At 35.1% G+C, this 22,456-nt stretch overlaps 1 protein-coding gene across 2 annotated transcripts in view; it reads left to right on the forward strand.

Annotated features, from left to right (window-relative positions):
* Positions 1-10,847, forward strand: part of LOC145690285 (transcription elongation regulator 1-like) — a 166,991-nt gene extending 156,144 nt beyond the window's left edge. For both annotated transcript variants that reach the window (XM_081765045.1, XM_081765055.1), the window contains 2 exons: positions 449-526; positions 9,837-10,847. In XM_081765045.1, the coding sequence (XP_081621171.1) occupies positions 449-526; positions 9,837-10,061 (303 nt within the window). In that variant the 3' untranslated portion in view covers positions 10,062-10,847. The remainder of the gene's footprint in view (positions 1-448; positions 527-9,836) is intronic.
* The last annotated feature ends 11,609 nt before the right edge of the window (positions 10,848-22,456 follow it).

Consider the following 22,456-nt stretch of genomic DNA (forward strand, 5'->3'; position numbering starts at 1 on the left):
TGATATCTGTTGTACTTTTGTTGAAGTTCGGACACCTTTTGTATAACGAATAACTATGCATAATAAACAATCATGAATACACTCACAGGCGAACAAGGAAAACACGAAAAATGATCGGTTTACCGTATATATATATATATATGAATGTGTGCACACCATATACATATTGAATTTTTATGTAAATATACTTACCATTATATATATATATATATATATATATATATATATATATATATATATATATATATATATATATATATATATATATATATAAATCTTTGGAAACTGCATAAAAATCACTGATGCTTAGAAAGAATTGCGAAGAATGCAAAGCAAAGCATATCATTTTGACTAGTACCACGTAGCATACAATTATTAATAAAGCTTTACATACTTACATCGTTGTGTTACATTGCTCTTTTTATAATTTAACTTGTATTTCTTTCAGAAGTGCGAAAGAGAGTTCAAAGATTACATCAAAGATAAACTAGTCGCAGCTAAAGCCGATTTCAGGGAGCTTCTAAAGGTAGGTTCTACATAAAGAAATAATGCCAGCTTTTATAAGGTACATAGGGGATGAATGTTATGTCATACCTTAATCTATATAGAAGCATTCTATCATTACTGTAAGAAGTCCGGAGACACAATTACAGAAACGGTTTCTGTGGAAAAGTTAATGAAGAGAAAGTACCATTGGTGTCATTTTATTGGAAAAATTATTTAATTCAGTAATTTTCTTGGGACTATACTCGCAGGCGGTGATGGCTGCCATTGTAATGTAAACAGACTGCCTATCTCGGTCGCTGTCTAATCTATTTTTATTATTATTTTAGCTTGGAATGGTATTTCTAAGAGGTAAAAGAAGTGTTCTTATCATGTATTGCGAAAAACTGGTATTTTTGTTGCTACTTGGTTAGTTGGGACCGCTGTGGCTTAGTGGTAGAACATTCCCTCCTGGTGCATGGAGTCTCTGGTTCGAACCCAGCTCGCGCCAAGTAAACTTTGTAGTGAACTAACACCGTGTGCGTGGGTTTCCTCGGGGTTCTCCCATTTTCTTCATTTAATTCATTTCTCATCATCACCGTCTCCTTTAGCCTACCCGGCATAACCGTGAGACGTAAAACTCAAAAGATTTAATTTCAAATTGGTTACAAAAAATCTCAAATGTGTTGTTTTCAGTTTTGTTTTTGATGAACATGTATCAATTCATGATACATATCTATAAAATATCTGTAAGTATTATCTGTAATATTTAGAATTGCCATTAAAAAAGAAATGGAAAAACGAAAAAAAAAAAAATACGTGTCAGCTTTTTAATTGCATTATGAGAAAATATGCTTCATATTACATTTCTTTATTATAATAAATTGTATTTTAACAAATTCGAGTATTGTGTGCAATAAAACATACAATAGGAAGATTTCCATAATAAATGGTATTTTATCAATTCAAGTATTATGTGCGCACTATACATACAATAGGAAGATCTCGACCGATGTAATTAGGTGGATAGAAATTATTACATGTTGAATTGTTGCCATTGCAAATAAACATTTAACCAGTTTCAGAAGGGACTCCGGAACACATAATTCTTCACATATGACAAGGGTTAGCACTCTTCCATACACCAGCAATGTCCAATGGGATAGGAATGGTCGGATTTGGTTCATTATCTTTTGACCACACCAGTGTTTGAAAGTTACATCGTTTAAGTGCAGGCATAAGAGAGTCTCTAGTGGGAGGTAACTTATCTCCAAGGGCTTTCTTGGTCATGAACATCTAACACCATAATTCTGAAGATGATGGTGTTAAGGATTGTGCCTGATAAATCCGGCAAATAAATGCTTCCAGGCGATACAAAATATCGTCCAGTACAGGTCACGGTACCAAGCTTCTGCGTGGCAGTAAGTTCTTCTGCATCCGGTGATATAAATGAAATCCAGTATAACTTTCTCTTCTCAGACAAACTTCTGATTGAGTCACAACCTTATAATGCGTGAAGTTAGGACAGTGCTGAAACTTTTAGTGCTCCGAGTAATTAAAATATGTTTTGTACTGATATTACCTCCCCGATGGGGGGGGGAGGGGAATCGAAAAAATCTTAAGTTTTAGAGGACCCCTTTGCGGTAGTGCAGAAAAGTTGTGCCTGCATGTAAGTATTACCCCTGTGAAATTTCAGCAACTTAGGATAATATCTTCTGTTCTGGCAAGGCGTATGAAGTTTCGAAAATTTGGTTAAAAAAAAAAAAAAAAAAAAAATAGGAAAAATCTAAAATTTTGTAAATTTTCAATAGAATCGTAGGCCCTTTCGGGGTAGTACGGAAAAGTTGTACCTACATGTAGGTATTACCTGTGCGAAATTTAAAAACCCTAGAATAATATGTTCTGGCAGGGTGTGCAGAATTTTGAAAATTCTTGAAAAATCACATTTTAAAATTTTTTTAATACGATACATTTATCACAGGGTCTTTCATGGTAGTAACGAAAAGTTGCGTTTACATATATTTAACTACTGTAAAAAAGTTTCAGAACCCTGGGATAAAAAAGAAACAGACATTCTGACCGATCAAAGAACAAAGCGACTAATGTGTATCGGCCCGGTCGATGTGCAAGAAACTAGGAAAATTCAAAAGCATCTCAATAGAAAGTCAAATGCTGTTCTTCGTAGTTCTGATAGTAATGCTTCAACAGCTCGTTTCATGTCTCATCGTTATTGCAGCAGGATATGCAGTTCACAACTACAAATTCAACACCCTCAGAGGAATAAGATGCAAACAAAATGGAGGAGGACGACGGTGCAAGTGCACGATCTTCGCCTCGAACAGCGTCGTTTCAAATGTGAATGAAGCTTACACATACCGCCATATTAAGTCAGAGGTTCGGGGATCGCTTCAAGCCACTGTTGTAAGTCACAGGTGTTTTGCACAACGTAGGCCTAATCATTGCATCGGATACAACGTTAGTGGTTGACAAGAGCAAAGCATCAAGAGAAAGATCTCGAACTATGTAAGAAACTTAGAAGTGAGAGTTTGGAAAATGCATGTGGTCCCATTTTAGGTCTTTACTTTGATGGTCGACTTGATAACACATTGTCAAGAGAAAAGCTTGGCGAGTAGTATTATCAGAGAACATCAATGGAAGAAAATTATTCACTTGTGAAGGAACCTCTTTCTGTCTACGTTGGATACGTTACACCTACCTCTGGATTCAGTCTGGGAATTTCTGAAAAATGTCACAACAGAGGTGAACGGAGGTCTCAACAGCGTTCTTGTGCTTGGTTGTGATGGAACACCAGTAAACACAGGAGTACATAATGGAGTACTGCGTCGCCTTGAATTGAAGTTAGGCAAACCTGTTCAATGGGCTGTTTGCCTCCTTCGTTTTAATGAATTACTCCTACGTCACTTGTTCCTGTTCGTTGATGGCCCCACTTCTGGCCCTTTGTCTTACTCTGGCAGCATTGGAAAGTCTTTGGACGGCTGGTTGAAACTTGCGTTAGTAACATATGAGCCAATTAATTGTGCCTTGCCTTCGATTGATTCATCCATTCCTAGTAAGGATGAAAAGTATCTGATAGATATTGCTCTTGCTGCCATTTCCTCAGGAATCTGTCCAGCAGATTTAGCCAAACGCGATCCAGGGCGACACGACGTGTCCCGAAGGTTGACAACAGCGAACAGGATCTTACAACTGTATGTTTCCGCAACGAAACATTCGCACAGCCTAAACACCATAGTGGAGTTCATTATGAGAATGTAGAGAATATGATTTCGCAAAATGCTTTCTTCGCATTTCCAGAAAACATTCTGATTGCGATGCTAACCGACGAAAGAGCACAATTCGAACACTTGCAGTTCCAAGAGTTATAAAAGCCAGAGCCAGAGAACTTGAAGCAACAGGTGAAGCTAATGATGTTCGTAAATTCAGCATTCCTAAAATAAATTTTGAAGCTAAGGACTATATTGACATAATCGACTGGAAGACAAACCAAGTGACCCCACCACCAATTTTGAATGACATAACATCCGAGGATCTGCAAACCATACTGCAAGAAGTAGTTCCAACTGAATGGTCATTCGCTGACTTCCCATACAACACCCAAGCTGTGGAAAAAACTGTACAACTAGGTACGGGGGCCTCCAGGAAAGTTTTCTGTCATGACAACTGTGACGACTTCATTCGGACTGCTTTGAAATCCAGAAATAGTATGTCATCATTCAGGTTCAAGGGCCAGTATAAAATGTGAATTGTGAAACTTTCGCAAAAAATTTTCGCAAACTCGAAATTTAAAGTCCATAAATTTTATAATGTATTCGTTTATTTTTCTGTTTGTTAAAACATAAACATTCTAATCTGTCAGATATTTGTGTGAATGAAACATTTGAAGCCTAATAACTGTGTAGTTATAAAATGTTGCTGCTTTACTTGAAACAAATGAGTTATTGTGGTTGAAAGAATAATTCATGTACTAGTAAGAAAAAATATATAATTTTCACGCCAACCGCCAGAAGAGAAAATATTATCCCAGTTTTCTGAAACTTTTTATAGTAGTAAACGCAACTTTTCGTTACTACCATGAAAGATACAGTGATAAATATATAGTATTAAAAAATAAAAAAAAAGATAAATGTTTTGAATTTTTCAAAGAATTTTCAAAATTTTGCACACCCTGCCAGAACATATCATTCTAGGGTTTTGAAATGTCGCACAGGTAATACCTGCATGTAGTACAACTTTTCCGTACTACCCCGAAAGGGCCTACGATTCTATTGAAAATTTACAAAATTTTAGATTTTTCCTATGTGTTTTACCAAATTTTCGAAACTTCATAGGCCTTGCCAGAACAGAAGATATGATACTAAGTTTCTGAAATTTTACAGGGGTAATACTTACATGCAGGCACAACTTTTCCGCACTACCGCAAAGGGGTCCTCAAACTTTCGATTTTTTCGATCCCCCCCCCCCCCTTCCTACTCCCTGGTGATGGCATAAAGAATGTGTATTCCGGAAGTCTTGGATAGTCTCACTCGTAAAACTAAAATATTTGTGTGTGTTTAATTTATCTAAGTGTGTTAAAAACAGTAAAAATTTTATCATACTATCAGTGTTTTCTTTGTGTCTTTTGAGTGAACACATCAACAAAATCTTCACAAGTTTTTCATTGCGATAGTTTTATCGGGAGCCTGTAGTTTCCATTCCATTCCATCCACGATTGCAACCAATTTATTTAGTTGATGAGTCTGATTATGTCGTGCTCATCAGGTTTCATAGCAGACTTCAGTATATGAATTAATTTGTTTTAGTTAGCTGTTGGTGCATTGTTCCTTCTTGTGCAAGCATTAATCTAGCACAACCAGTATTTCACGATCCTAAGATTGTGAGTTCACGCGTGCGGTCTATTTCTCATTGAGATCGTGCAACAGTCAAAAGTCGTGCAAAAAGAAAACGATCTCCATTCAATTTTGTAATGGATCCAGCAGTTTTTGTTTTTTTAAGGTGTCCAAAGACTAATTGATCCATCAAGAAGTCGAAGGTTTAATACAGAGTTGTTCCCAACGATTCAATTCGGCTAACATCTGATGTGATTTGTTCGCTGAATGTTAATAGACCCGAGACTGTCGAATTGAAAAGGATTTCTAATACGTTTCAGTTCACCATATAGGATTGAAATGGGTTTATCTTGGACTTTAGCAGCGATTTCATTACTTACATGGTGCTTTCTAGCTTCCAGTTTGAGTGAGATACCACACATATTGATTTTTTTTCTTGTGGTACCTTCGAGAGCTCAGGGACTGTTTACAAACAAACGAACAAACAAACAAAATAAAAACGAGAGCAGTGGGTTACTTTGTTGTACCAGTCCTCCCACTTTTTTCATACCAGTTATACTGGTTCCCCCACTTATGTTTTTTGGTGCCCCATCACAGGCTAGAACACAAAACAATATGACCATTTTCAAACTTATGTCAAATATCTGGATCTGAATCTTTCAAACTTCTCATATCCGCAAGGTAGCAAGCGGTCATTTCAGAATAGTTTTTTTTTAAATCTAATGCTAAGAAGTGTTTTACGAAATCTTCTAGTGAGGAAACTGGCAGGTCCCAACGAGCAGTTCTGATAGGTCTCGTTCCCATACACTTTTCCATATAGAGATCCTTTATCATCAGTAGTATCTTCGAGGATACTTGTATTATCGGCTGACCAATACATAAATCTATCTCTGACAAAGTGTGTGGTGCTGCTACTAAGATTGTCTTTATTTTTCATAAAAAGCTGGTGATTTTTTTTCAATTTAGTTAGGATAACATATGTATGAACACGAACAAAAGTGCATTCACACGTCGAATTTTCACATCCTGCAACGTTAGACAACCAACTTTGCACTCGTGTTGGCTGGGTTGAGAACTAGGTGTTCTACAAGTGCTCTAGTTTGTTCAAAAGATGTTAGTGTAGCAAACTGAAGAAAAAAGTGGAAAAAAATTCATGCCCCTGCAACGAATAAACAGTCGGGAAGAACATACTGTTCAGTATCTACTGAACGATTGATATCGTGAGACAGTTACAAAGTGATATTATTTAACCGTAGAAATACCAAGGAAAAATCAGTGTTGTTCGAACTTTCATTTTGTTTCACAGCTTACAATATTTTTATAAAATCCTTGGACGTTTTATTTTATTCGTTTCAACATTACCTTCACTTTTGTTAGTTTTCAGTTTTAATACAGTATGCGGCAAAACAAACAGTACTGAAATTCGCGTACGGGTGGCGCTCAGATGCTGTGTGGTATGAGCTATGAGTGCCACATGTGTGCTTAGTTGTGTGTGGACTAGCGTAGTGTGCAGTTGGTGCGAAGATAATGTTACTCACAACAGAGGAGTAGGTACTTATTGTCAAGCAATATTTCCGCTCATGTCTCACTGCAGATTAGCGTGGACGTCTACTGTATTGCTCTGGAGTATTAGCTATGGCATATTAAAATGAAGATTTCATCAGTAACATACGGTTCTGTGATGAAAAGCCATGTGTACTTGGATCACCACATCAATCGACAGTTGATTATTGACCCTGTCTTGCATGATTCGTGCGGCTTTTACCGCACGAAAAATCTGTTGTTATAACAACAATGGATGCAGCAAGACGGAGCTATTGCCCACACTGCAAGTGAGTCACTTACCCCTTCTGCTCACAAAGAGTTTGGACATCGCTTGATTTCCTGTGGAACGGATTTTCCATATCCTTCCCACTCCCCTCACCTCATGACTCCAGATGCCTACATACAGGGTATGCTGAAGGAAGCAATTTTCCGAACATAACTTCCTACCACTATACCGGAGTTAAGAGAAAAGATTCGGTCATTTGCTGTCATTCCAGCAAACCGTGTTCACTAACATGTTCATCGATCCATAGGACCGCTATGAAGAATATGTGCGACATAATGTTGAACATTTTGAACACATGATGTACAGGAATGATTCCGTGTAAATTTACAATATATATTGAGTAACATTTAGTTGACATCCATTTGACAACCTTTCTTATGTTTCGTTATGTTGTACAACAAATAAATAAATGTCAACGATGTGATTTCAGTACTGTGCAGTATGCCGCATACTGTATCTTTACTAAAACTGTATGAAAAAAATCACATTGTGCAGGATTATTTGACTCCCATTTTTGTTTTGCGAAAATTTCTTTTATTCTCAGTCATCATATTTTTCATTTTTTAAAAATAAATATTATTATGACATTTACATAATATTTATGCCATTTACACAATAAAGCTACAAGAATATTTTCCGGTGTTATATTATTGGTTTCCAGAATGTTCGAAAAATGCAAACGAAAAAAGGAAAGGATAATCTAAGAAAGTAAAAACGAGATGTGTAGTGTGTGACATTTTAATTTGTGAAAACCATTACATCAATAGAAATCAAGTCATACTTTTCAAATATGACAAATACTACAAATGTATATCTTTGAGTATTTTGTGAGCACATAAGTTTGTGTAAATTAATCTCCAATTAATAATACAAGCATGTCTCCATTAGAAATATTTACGAGACCAAAGGGACACGAGTTCTCTATTGTAGAACGCCGTAACACTATCCCTTGTAATATTCTAAGTAACCGAGAACTGTAATTTCGTAAAGAAGAATAAACAAAAATGACCTAAAACACAAACATATATGAGTGTGTATGGCTGTTCCTGATAATATTTAAATAAGATTTACCCTTTCTCTTGGTTAATATGTGCATGATTATTGCATCTCGCCTCTAGATGGAAAACTTTGAACAAAGAGAATTTATCATTCACCGTCTAAGAACAAACTAAATTTAAAAGTATTAGTTTGCAATAGAGTGGATTTGAACTGAAAACCTTGGTATCACTAGACCATCGCCTATAATACCTAGACTATTTTTCCAGTACTGACGTAATCTCGTAAGTTAATAGTTGTCTTCATAAAATGAAGGCCAGTGAGAGAGAGAGAAAGAAAGAACGAAAAAATGTTTGAATGAAAAAAAAAAACACTAAAAACAGAAATAAACACAGATACGTGTTGCTTTCCGATTGAAGGTTAAAGTAGCCAAGTTCAGGTTAGGACAATCCTTTTGAAACTAATAACCGAACAGTAGTCGGTTAAGTCATACTTCGCTCTTGTAACCTATTTTCGTGATACTAGTTACTGAGAAAATTGGGGCAAAAAAAAAAAAGTTTTCACCAACTTACTCGCTTACTTTAACCAAGAAAAATTAGGCGTTAAGTTTTTAGTTTGTTTTAATTCTCATTTAAAAGGTATTTGTCATCCACTCAGTTAAATTAGCAAAATAACTTTTACCAAGGAGTGCTATAATAATTTCTTTTTTTTTCTTTCTTTCTTTTTTTTTAAGATTATGTTACATTCAATGAATATAACTCTCATAATATTGGGAAAGTATTTAGGTCATACATTATATATACAGGGGGTCGTTTGCAGAGTACACTTCTGTTCAGAAAAACCTAGAAACCCTTTAAGAGACTAAGTCCAACAAGTTAATAATAATAATAATAATAATTATTATTATTATAGTAATGATTAAAACGGTTAGATAGCGACTGAGGTAAGGCAGTTTGTGTATATTGATGCGGCCATCTTGAAGGACGTCACCACAGCCATACGTAACACTTGTGAGTGGCACCGTGAAAATTACTGAACTACATATATATTTTTTTGCGATAAATGACACTATTAGTACCTTCCTTTCATTAACTTCGCCACGGGAATCACAATGCTCCCGGACTAAATAATTTTACCCGTTTACTAATATCATTAGTAGTATAATTTTTAAGGAGAAACTCAAGAAAATTTGAAAGAAAAAAAAAAGTCAATAGAAACAAGTAGCTTGAGTAGAAAACAAAGCCAGAAAGATCTACAACCAAAGAAAGCATACTGTTTGTGTAAATGCTTCATTAACATTTTCTTCTACCCATGTTATTAATTTAATTTTTTTAGAAATAAAACTTTTTTTATTTTCTCAAGCAAATGTAGTTCTAGGTCTCGTAACGTCATATGCACTGTATTGTACAAAATATACTAAGAGTGATTTTATTAGATATTTTTGCTGAAAGCAGATAATAAAAATGTAGGACTGCTATTCTGTACTTGGTTGTGAAATTTTACGAAGGATTACAAAGACAAAGGATCAGTACCTTTTGATTTGCATGAAAATGATATTTCATAAATATTTGCTTTTATAGAAGCCCAGCGCTACTAAGCTTGTTCATTCCAGCTAGTTTGTTTAGAAAAACATAACATTTTAAAAGTTAAAATGTAAACATATTCCTTTTGTTTTGTAGGAGACGAAGTTAATTACCCATAAAACACTAAAACTGGTTCAAGAAAATGAGCAGCATATATCTGAGATAGAAGAAATCCTGAAGAAAGATCGGCGGTACTTAGTGTTGGATTATATTCCAGATGAAAGGAGGAAGTTAATATTTACCTATCTGGAAGACCTAGACAAAAGAGGGCCCCCACCCCCACCAACAGCTTCGGAGCCAACAAGACGACCAACCAAGTGATCAGTCTTATTTGTGGTGTTTAAACTACAGTCCAGCTTCTTAATTGATTAACATGTGCTGCAGACGTGTCCTGTAAACGGCAGGAAAAAATAGATATATTTAGTTACTTTACATACACATTCATGAGAAATCGGTTCATATATGTGTGAAAATATTTTTTATCGCCCTTTAAGCTAAGTTTTAAAGACTACAGTCTTATTTAGAAAGAAAAATATGTATATTGGTGAGTGAGTGAATGTTCTGCTTGTTTGGTTGTGTGTATGTGCGTTTGTGTGATAGAGAAATGTGTAGAAGTGTGTAGGTGCGTGTGTAATTCGAGGTGTATCTTAAAATAAAAGATGATATATGGATTGTGGATTTGTTACAATTGGCCATGTAATGAAGTGGTATCTTAATATAGTGTATGCAATCATCATTCCCATCCTGGTTTTCATAGTGCACTATTTTGAGTTACATGTTGTTCTTATACTACGTCAATCAGTTCGTTTGGTATGACATCGACAGACTAATACCTAGTCATTATTAGGTATGATGATTTATTTTATACACAGAACTATAGCGTGTAATTGTTAGTTGTTGTTCTCATTTCACGAGATGAGTGAATGCAGTTTTGAATTGTAAAAGCTACTGGAAATGTGTTTCAACATCATATTATTATTCATTTGTATTTCCACTTTTGTGTAAATGAAATTATGCTAGTTGTGACATACGTTGTATCATAGCGTGTGAGAGATTCATTGTTTACTATTAGATTCTATAACAGAATAAACAAAAGGTAAATTCTAAGCTGTAGTCATTATTTGGGTTCTAAGCACAACTAAATAAGGTTTGATGTGAGTGTGTGTGTGTATGTGTGTGTGTGCTTGCTTGCTTTTTATTACACAACTTTTAGTGTGATGAACTGGATGCTAGAAATTCAAGATCAGGAGATAGTGTCAGTTTTTCTATCCATTGATGTTCTTGGATTTCGCTGTTCCCTCCCATATTCTTATTTCACCACTTTTTCCATGGTAGTTTACTTGCGTTTATTAGTATTCGTCGCTTTTATGCTGCAGGGCATATAGTGTTACGTTAAACGAGTTTTTATTTAATTTCAATTGTACGGTTACTATACTCCGCGTCACTCGAATTGGCGTATGGCGTCAGCCAATAAGCTGGCACTGCTCAGTTACCAAACCTTCAGTGACGAATCCAATCATTCGTAATTGTCCTCAAATACAAACAAAATCTATTAATGGATAGATTCGTCAGTGAAGGTTTGGTAACAGCGCACTGCAAGCTTATTGGCTGATGCCATATGCCAATTCGGGTGACGCGGAGTTAGAATGACCGTAATGTTGGCTCCCAACAGAAATTAAATGCTTTAACTGGTGAAAGGAGCGTTCCAAAATTATTGTATTGGTTTAAAGTGTATAATTTAGAAATGATAGGCTGGTGAGGCTCGCGATAGGAGAGATTAGGAATGGGATTCTTTATTAAGAACATCTTATTTCGTTGTGGAAGGTTGAATGTAGAGTATTATTCTGAAAACTGAACGGACATTGGCATATCCATAGGCGTGCCCACCAAAAATTTTCTGGGGGGGACAGTACCCTTCACTCAACATTGTGGGCCAAATTTAAAGAAAGGATATGCATTGCACCCCCCCCCCTTCCCCCGAATTTTCAAAATGTCACAACATGAATTAAAGTGTTGCAATTTAGGATAGATAAATCCTATCAATGGTGATAACAGGTTCTATTCCAGCGACACGAAAAATTCTATTTATGCTACTGCTGACAATATTTATTAAAATTAATGGGGTTTCCAGGGCGATGATATTGCTTTGTAGGTTTCATGACAGTACAATGAACTTAAAATCAGTGACTAAACATATTATTCAAGTTCATGTTTTCAATTTGTTTATAATTTGTATTGTTTCCCATTTTGACACTGAAATTGGGTCTTTGTGTTCTGTTAAGAAACTCCAACCTGCTGATAATATATTTAACCATATGAGCCCAAGAAATGTAGATCCTTCTTGAAAAAGCCGCAAAAGCCCAGCTGCTGGTTCTGAAGATGTGTTGACAATTCTGCCAATCTTCATCTTTTCCAACGTAGAGAGAATTTCTTCATAATGTTAAACAACTCCCACTATTAGACTGAGTCTACAGATTCACCTAGTGGGACACAAAATTTAATGTTTACAATGTTTGAGACCAGACCACCAGCATTAGCCTCGGTCAGACCAGAAAATCTTGACCTCATTGGAAGTGACTGAGAAAACAATACTCCTAGTTCCTGCGCCCACTCCAAACAGTTTCTCTACATCTGACGTACTACAGGCACCCTTAATAACAAGATTAGTACTGTGAGCTTCACAATGTACGTACAAGGCATGAAGTTGCTCTTTACATATGATAGATGGAACACTAATGTTTGCACCACTCGTATTTCCAGAGCCATCATAAGCATGTCCTTTGAGTTGAGCAATGGGAAACTGGAGTCTCACCGTCTCATCCAGAATAACTGAAGTTATAAACTAACCAGTAGTTTTTTGATATACTGTAGAACCCAAGAAAACTTTCATGAGAACGGAGATCTTCATAAACTCACCTGGCACAAATACTTAATTGTTCTTCATTCACATCACGGGAACCATCAGACACGGTAGAGAACAGGGTTTTGAGATTTTTTTTTTTTTTTTTTTTTTATACATATATGAAAAGCAATTTCTTGGTCCATGGTTTCGAGATATCGTTCTGGATTTTGACATCTATGAAATTACATCTCTTCATGTTTCCCTTTATTCATCTCTTCAATTGTGGAAAATCTTTAGAGCGAAGGTTCATCAACTGAAAGAAATTCCTGAACCGGGAGTCATGTTCTCTAAATGCGAGTCCTTGTCTTGCAAGAAAAACGTATACTTGAGATTACATTTTTCTTAAGAATTTCCTGACTTTCAGTTGTTCATCTAAAATTTGTGGATTTCTTTGGAATTTTTTCTCTGCGTGTAGCGCAGTATAGCCAGTTTATGGCATTCTGAAGTTTCGTGTACACGGAATTTCTCTTTAACCTTCTTCCAATTGCGAAATCCTATAGTAGAGAAAGCGTCTTCCATGATTTTAGTAAGAACTTAAAAAAAAAAAAAAAAAAAAAAAAATCAATGTTCGACCTTTCAGAGACTGTTGTGGAAAATTTGTAGGTAACACTAAATCTAATTGGGCTTTGAAAGTTTCGAAGGGTGGGGAGAATTTGAACCATTTGCTAGACGTGGAAATTGAGAGGTTTCTTCTATAGACACTGATGGTGATGGTGACCGATACAAGATTTGAATTTCCATTGCTAGTTTGAGGTTGTAATCCATCAGCTGAACTATCATTTGAGTTAATTTTTCTCTTCTTTTCTTCAATAATGGCACTGCCTTGGCCCACGTGCTGTCTTCTTTTCTTTTTCTTATGACAAATTGATCCATTTCAAACAATAAAACAACACTAAACAGAAACAACAGATTGAAAACTTAGTATCAGCGTTATATTCACAGTAACATACATGAACACAGCTGTCTAAATAAGACCTACGTTACCCGCACATGAAGAAAAAGGTCTTTTTATGCAAGTTTTGTGTCATTTCCGAAACTAAACACAGTGTTGTAAGTCTTCCATCGATTGCCTAGGTTGGCGCAATAATAGTGGTATTGTTACACGAAGCCGATGCAGCAAGAGTCGGTATATTATATATTAAAAAATCATTCCACATTTTCTCTTTTCTCTTTGTAATGCTATAAGTGTAGAGGGAAAGGAATCTTTTCAGATACTTAGAAAGCGACTTTTTATTTCTTGCAGCTACCGCTTTCTTGGAAGACTAGATATAAAATCTCAAGGCAGAAATATTTGAAATTGAGCATGAAACTTTTGATAAGTGCTAAGTGAAATTCGAAATATTTTTGCCTTGGAAGCAAATTGTAAATCTTGCACAAAGCAGTAGCAGTTCAAAATAAAGATACACACTAAGAATTACTTTCAGTTAGAATCTACTATTTTCATAAAGATAGTAGCTCTACACAGCGCATCATTCACATATGGGCATGAATCTCCTTGCTATTCCTCACATCTGTACATGTCCTACAGACACAAGTGAAGGACCTTTTTGATAGAAATCGGCAAGGGGTATCATAAAGGGGAGATATTTTCGATTATTTTTTCAATATCTTTCACCGTTTGCAAGATTTGAACCTACTTCCGGTTGGAGGTTCTAATTCATGTATGATCAGTGTTTTCTTTCTTGCATGCAGCATGTAATGAGCAAACACATTACACACACAATTAATTATAATGTTAGTGATAGGCTATATGGGTTCATTGGGCCAAACACTCCAAACAATAAAGATTGATCTTACACTGGAGAAATAGTTATACTTCGTTTCTCATTATCATTTGACCATGAAGCAAACGCCGGAGAGATACACTAACCTCGTATACAAATGCGCGGTGTTGGAATGTATAACTCGTAGGATATTATACTTTACTTTTTAAATTTTCAATATTTCCGTGTACTCCTTAAAAATGTAATAAAGAAATAACGACATTAAAAAATATTTAATTAGAACTCAACAATCTTCACAAAATTTACAATCGATCAGTGAAAACGGCATCTTTCCAGAGCTTCTGGTTTCCGAGATATCATTGTTAAAAGAATTTGCCACAAACATATAAATATCCACAAACATATAAACTTTTCTTGGCCACAAACATATAAACGTAGCATCGAATCAGGTGGTTCATGGGGTCCCGAAGGCCTTAACTTTATAAAAGAAGTCGGTGACCGCATTTATTTATCGTCAGGAGACGCTAGAGCAACCTCTTTCTACTAAAACGCATCAGTATGACAGTACAAAGAGGGAACGTTGCATCAGTTTTGGGAACGCTACTCTCTGATAAGGAACTGGAGATCTTTTTTCTGTAATTTAGGCGAAAGTTTGAAAGTGCTGTTTCAAAGCTTATCGCAATAATGTATTATTTGATAATTATATTTTTGTTAAAGTGTGCGTGTGTATACAGATACTAACTAGTATACTGCACATATGATGCAAAATGCGTGAAACTAAAATCTTAAAAAAGCACATGTATTAAATATATTATTTCATGAAAGATTTCCTTAGGTATTTGTAACAATTACAATAAAATTTTAATTCATGTAAAAAAAAAAATAATACATAGATATTTAAAAATTTTCTTTTTCCTGCAAATGAATGTGTGCATGCTTTATGGTAGTTTTCGACATAGCTAATAGTGTCGCTACTTTCTGTACTTCATTTATATACCCTGGTAATTGTTACAGAATTTTCTTCAATGAAACTGTAATTCCTTTCCATTCCAGAAATTATTAATTGACAATCGACGTTCCCATTCCAGTATTTCATCATTTTTGCCGAGATATTTGGGGAAGAATTCATGCTATACAATTTTCTGGGGGGGAAGGGGGAAATCCCCTCCTAGAAAATTTCTGGGGGAACGTGTCCCCATCATCCCCCCCCCTTAGCTGGCACGCCCATGCCATATCTATATGATTAGTGTATGAGTTTTTAGAAAAAAGACTGGAAATAAGCATTAAAGACATTTTCTTCGGAGAGCTGCGTTGTGTTTCCGAATATATTCGAAGTATGACATCAATCAGTTATAAGAGTCGAGAAAAAATCTTCTACTCAATCATCCGTAAAGTACACAATGGTCATGACTAAGATCGATTTGAATATAGTATTAATATCCAGTTCAAGCACCGAGGCGTTATGACATGGAATATATTGGGATTTTTCTTTTTTTCTTTCAATCAAGGTTTGTTGACATAGTAACTTGATTAAAAGTAATGACAATTAAAGAAATTAAAAGTTAAGGGTATGACAGAGAGTGCTGTATGACGAAAGTAAAGGTGACTGGCGAAAAGAATTTGCCGATTGCACTTGATTTAATAAACACAAACAAAGATTACAAATTGCTTCATAAAGAAGCTTTAAAGAATAATAATGTATTTCTTAAAAATGGTAAATGCTCTTTGACGAAGAGTAGCTGGCAATCTGAACATGAAAGCATCAGGAATCGAATCGGGGGCCGTCAGTACAAAGTCTCCAAAATCCTATTCCTGTACAATTGCTTAAAATGGGATCCCAAATACTACTGTGGTTTTTATCCGTGGTAAATATTTTAACTAGAGATCGGACAGTGGATCATGGGTTAGTGCTCAGACTGATAAGATTTTATCGTCGAGAAATATAATTGTCTTGAGCAGCCATAAAAATACTTTACTTCGCTGGGTGATTGGTAATAAATAAATAAAAATCGAGCCTGTTTTGACAGACTAACAGCTAATCATTAAAAGTGTAGACGAACATGCTCTTGTAAAGCCCCAAATTGTAATTCAGACCTCAAACTTGTAATTGCAAAGGTACAGCTTTTTCTTTCGCTAATAAAAATGATGAATCAGAATTTTAAGAGAGGATATCAGATTCTTAATAGTTGTGAGGCTTTACAGAGTATAATTGATGAAAATTACGGATAGTAAAAGTTGAGATCGATATAAGCGAAGTGTAATACTTTAAATAGCAAGATTAGTAAAGCATATCGATGTATCAGAGCGAAGAAAGTTTAATCATAGTTCAGTGATAAATGTCTTCAATCTGGAACTTAAGATATTACAGTTTGTTTAAATCTAGACTGAACAAACACTGAAACTCACGAGAATAGTAGGAGTGAAGATAGGATTATTATTATTATTATTATTATTATTATATTTATTATTACTACTACTACTACTACTACTACTACTACTACTACTACTACTACTACTACTACTACTACTACTACTACTACTACTACTACTACTACTACTACTACTACTACTACTACTACTACTACTACTACTACTACTACTACTACTACTACTACTACTACTACTACTACTACTACTACTACTACTACTACTACTACTACTACTACTACTACTACTACTACTACTACTACTACTACTACTACTACTACTACTACTACTACTACTACTACTACTACTACTACTACTACTACTACTACTACTACTACTAATAATAATAATAATAATAATAATAATAATAATAGCATTTAACAGGAAAGCAGAAAACAATACGTTACAGAATATCGTGAGAGGATAAAATAGTTCATCGTAATTAAAGAGGAATATTCCTACATCTAATCTACTACATCATCTTGAATCAATTTTTTGTAGATTTGTTTTTGTCTATGCAGATGAAGTAATTGGAGATACCAGTATGGCTTCAGATGCAGTAGGCTACCACTGGATTCGATATTTTATACAAATGAGCGGTAGTGTCGCATTATTAATTTCACTGATTATGTGAACCATCAAGTATTTTGCGTTATTGATTGTTTTCTAAGATACATATAATATAATTTGAAGTACCATTGATTAGTTTCTTTGTTTTACAAATCCACTTACAGGCAGTGGCGGCGTAAGGCAAACTGAGGCCCGGGGCCAGTGAAGTAGATCGGGGCCCCTTTTCGAACAATCGTGATTTATACACTTCTATTGTTGACATTCATTTACAAAATTCTTTTTTTCTGTTTACTCCTCCCCCTTTCCCGTTGGTGTGTGTGTTTAGATCATTTTAATCTTTTATATATATATATATATATATATATATATATATATATATATATATATATATATATATATATATATATATACTAAACAAATGGGGCGACATTCAGCATCCGTGTCAATTTTTTTAATACTTAGAACCGCCTTCAGGCTGGTATCTAAAAATAAAACTGGACCAGGGCTATCATTGCATATTGTTTTCTTTTTTATTCATTTCTAAACAAAGGACACGGTAGAAAAAGGATTAGAGATACAAGTGTAACGGAAACTACAACCAACGATAGAAATAACATAATCTTAAGAACAAATAAAATTTAACAATTAAGAATCCAGAATTTATCCTACACCTATACTATCCTAGTATCAACGCGTACTGTAATCAGATGGTATAAGTGGAGGTAATGCTCCTAATAATACATTTAGAGACAAATTTACCTACAAAATATAACGATCAGCTGATATTGCAAACATTGTAAATAATAATATAACAGATGCGATTTCTAAATGTAAGCTCTATGTTTTCTAAAATTCTTTGTTCGGTTCTCGCCTTTGGTGTTTCTCCTGTGAAATTTCTCATATGTCAGTTTATTCATAGTTTCTCCCTGTCTGATTTTGCACTACATGGATTTTATTTGATTAGATTTTTCTTCTACAATTAGCCCCATTCACTTTAACATTAGGTTCCTCCCAGTGATCATACACAATACTTAAATACTTTTTTATTTTTATTTTACTGAACTATCAGTAAATAATGGCTAGAATAGATTTCTCTCCTGCGTGTAATTTTTATTTATCTTTCACCAGGTTTCTTTCCAGTGATAATGTACGATCTATTTAGTTCCACTACTTTTGCCGAAGTATCAATGAATAGTTAAGCACTAGAGTATTTCCCTCCTCCTTGTCTATTTTACTATTGTTTCCAGATTTCACACTTGTTTTATGATTATATTATTTTGTATTTAATAATTCAGTCATGTTTATATTCTGTCACTTATGACTATTTCCATGACCTCTTACTAACATAGTATTAGAGTATATTTTAACAAAAAAATCCTGAATGTATTGAAAAATTAGGGATATATCATAGATTAAATATGTAAGCACAGAATTCTACTACGGGTTATACCATCCTACTTTTCATTACCATCTATCACCAGTCAATTGACAGATCTTAAAGGTTTTTGGTACTTTTGATACTTTTTATTACTCTTTTGGTACTTTTGTACTTTTATTGCCTTTACTTGAAACATGAAACAGCTTTCGACAGTAGTTCCACTACCATATTAGCCTGTGTTCCACCAACATTCAGAATGATACCTTCCTTGCTTTGGTAGCAGCGAAAGTCTCAATTATATAATCAAAATCCAAAGTGGATGCTAGTTCATTTTCGATAGAAAGAATGTCCAGATTCGTGAATCTTTCCTGACTCATTGTGGAACGCAAATATGATTTTATGAATTTCATTTTGCTGAAAGGCCTTTCACACGATGCGACAGATAAGTGCAATGTTATCAAAATCTGAAGAGCGGTTGGCAAACTTAAGTAAAGTTCAAGCTCCATTGAAGATACATATTTCAGGATGCCTTGTGGAGAAAAGTCAAGCTGTTCTTTAGCTTTCTGAGCACACCTTAGTGAACGGATTATATTCTTACAATCCTGAAATAATTCTAAGCCATCCAGGTCATTCGGGTAGAACAAAGCCAAATCAGAGCAACAAGCTTTTAGCCTGTCCTCGCTCTCATCACATCTAGCTGCTGCACAAAGTTGGCCATAGAACACAGGAATCCAAATTTGTCGTTCAGGTCATGCATCTGACAAGTAAACCTTACGTTTGGGTGAATCGAGTTGCTGACTGAGACACATATGAGAAAGTAGTACTAAATGTGGTCAGTATTTCAGTGAAGTTTTAGGTGCGAAGCTCCAGGGGTTTAGGAGATACAGCTACCAGAACATCACATGGAAGTACAGAATAGTGTTCATACAGTTTGAGGTTAAAGCTCTGTAAGACCTCTTGTAAGGACAAAAGGTGAATAACAAATATATGGGTACATATTAGGACTAGGGAGAAGTCATATAGTAAGGGTATACCTGACGGCGGCCATCTTGAAATCCGCCATTTTGAATTAAGGTTAAGTTTTTAAAATAGGAATAGGGTCATGTGATACATGATTTAAGGCGCAAATTCAATCAGAAGAACAATGGTGACGTTAATTATGATTTACGCGCAATTGGCAAAAAGTTACAGGGAAATTAAATATTATTGCAGCATATGTATTAGTCCTTTACCCCACCTTGTAAATTTTGTGTTAATGATAATAATTAAATAAAAAGCAGGTGAATAAATATTAGGTCTATGGTAAGAGTTGCCTTGATGGCGACCATATTCAAATCCGCCATTTTGAATCAGACAAAAGTTTTAAACAAAACGCATAACAGTGACACCTTATTAATAGCAAATTTTTACCATAACTCCAACGGTATAACCATTTTTGCTTTATCATTAACCAGCACAAAATTAAATGGATCGCTCCTTACGACTACTGCTTTGACGAAATTGTTAACGACAAATGTGTCAAGTATAACTCGATTGCCTTTGTCAGGTGTGCTTACTGTGAGCAGAGCATTTGTGCAAGTCATGCACTCTTTTCTGAACTACATACTGATTGTACTAATTGAGGACTTTCTGGAAGAAAGACCCAAGTTCAATTATGACTCAATCCCACTTTGGTCGTTTTTCCTTAAATTAGCAACTTGTTTATGCGATAACAAATGCTGGTTAATGATAAAGCAAAAATGGTTATACCGTTGGAGCTATGGTAAAATTTGCTATTAATAAGGTGTCACTGTTATGCGTTTTGTTTAAAACTTTTATCTGATTCAAAATGGCGGATTTGAACATGGCCGCCATCAAGGCAACTTTTACCATAGACCTAATATTTATCCACCTGCTTTTTATTTAATTATTATCATTAACACAAAATTTACAAGATGGGGTAAAGGACTAATACATATACTGCAATAATATTTAATTTCCCTGTAACTTTTTATCAATTGCGCGTAAATCAAAATTAACGTCACCATTGTTCTGCTGATTAAATTTGCGCCTTAAATCATGTATCACATGACCCTATTCCTATTTTAAAAACTTAATCTTAATTCAAAATGGCGGATTTCAAGATGGCCGCCGTCAGGTATACCCTTACTATATGACTTCCCCCTAATCCTAATATGTACTCATATATTTGTTATTCACCTTTTGTCCTTACAAGAGGTCTTACAGAGCTTTAACCTCAAACTGTATGAAGACTATTCTGTACTTCCATGTGATGTTCTGGTAGCTGTATCTCCTAAACCCCTGGAGCTTCGCACCTAAAACTTCACTGAAATACTGACCACATTTAGTACTACTTTCTCATATGTGTCTCAGTCAGCAACTCGATTCACCCAAACGTAAGGTTTACTTGTGAGTAAAATGATCATACACTTGTCTCAACTCATCTAGAATTTCATTGGTAGAGCGCTTCACTTTGGCCTGTGCAATCAGGGGTTCATTCTTTGCTTCTCCAGGCATGCATCTCTTTTTCCTGTGTGTATCCACAGTTATGTTCCATGCCCTGCAACTTCCTTCAGGTGCAGATACGATTTCCTTCCCCAGCTCAAGTCTCCAGGTACCAATGGTGTCAACCAGGCTCTGTAACTAAATAATGTTTGATTGAAACTCAAATCCTGAGATTGAAGGAATTTTTGGATCCGATCAATATATGAGATCTGCAAACCAGAAATATAGTAAAGCGATGAAGTTAAATGACTGGATGCTTGCAAGAAGAAGACCAGCATCTCCTCTAGTATCAAGTGTTTCAGTCGAAGTGTCACGCAGATCTTCCAACAGATCAAATACTTCATCCAATTGACTATAAAGTGCCTTCAAAGCTTCTGTTTTTGAACTCCATCTAGTGTCAGTTTTACGTTTCAGACCAATCTTTAAGTGATTTTGCAGCACATTCCATCGATGAGTAGATTTAGAGAAGAATACCAAAAACGTTCCATTGCTCCGAACAAAGTGTTCGCCAAAAAGTTAACGTGCCCAGCATGTAAGCCACAATGTTCAATGAATTATTGTTACAAGGAACGAAAATGGCCAAAAGACTTATATTCCGTATCAAACTTTGAACTCCAGAATATTGCCTGGTCATTGTAGGCTGATTTTATCACAAGATTATTATCTGCAATCTTAATATCAAGCCTATCACGTTGTAGTTACTTCACTATTTCAGCCGAAATACTCTCAGCAGTTTTTCCTTTGACAGAGATAAAATCAATTAATGCTTCCCGAACTTGAACAGAATCACGTATGTCAACAAATCGAAAGATTTGTAACAACTGTTCCACATGAGAAAAATCAGGAATTGAATTAAATATAATGCTGAAGTATTTTGAATATTTGAACACTTGTTTTCTTATTGAACATTTTCTTCATTCTAAATTTGTGGGCTGAAATGTAAATTCATATACCAAAAAACAAGAGCAGAAATGGGGAAACCAGAATTCAACTTGTAAAGGACAAAACAAAAAGACAGAAGAAAAACAAGTTTATTTGCGACTATAGCGTCTGCACCAAAGAGCTTTCAGTTACCAACAGAATGCTAGTACCCTAATAAAGCATTACCTTCATCCCTTCTTTCTGTCTTTCTCTTGAACTGATACGTGAATAAAAAAATAAACGGTGATGTTTTAGGAAGCAGGCTAGCAGATGGGGCCCCATTACTTGC

This window comes from Thermobia domestica, chromosome 1 (assembly GCF_964235325.1).
Source record: "Thermobia domestica chromosome 1, izTheDome1.hap1.1, whole genome shotgun sequence".
NCBI classification, from domain to species: domain Eukaryota; kingdom Metazoa; phylum Arthropoda; class Insecta; order Zygentoma; family Lepismatidae; genus Thermobia; species Thermobia domestica.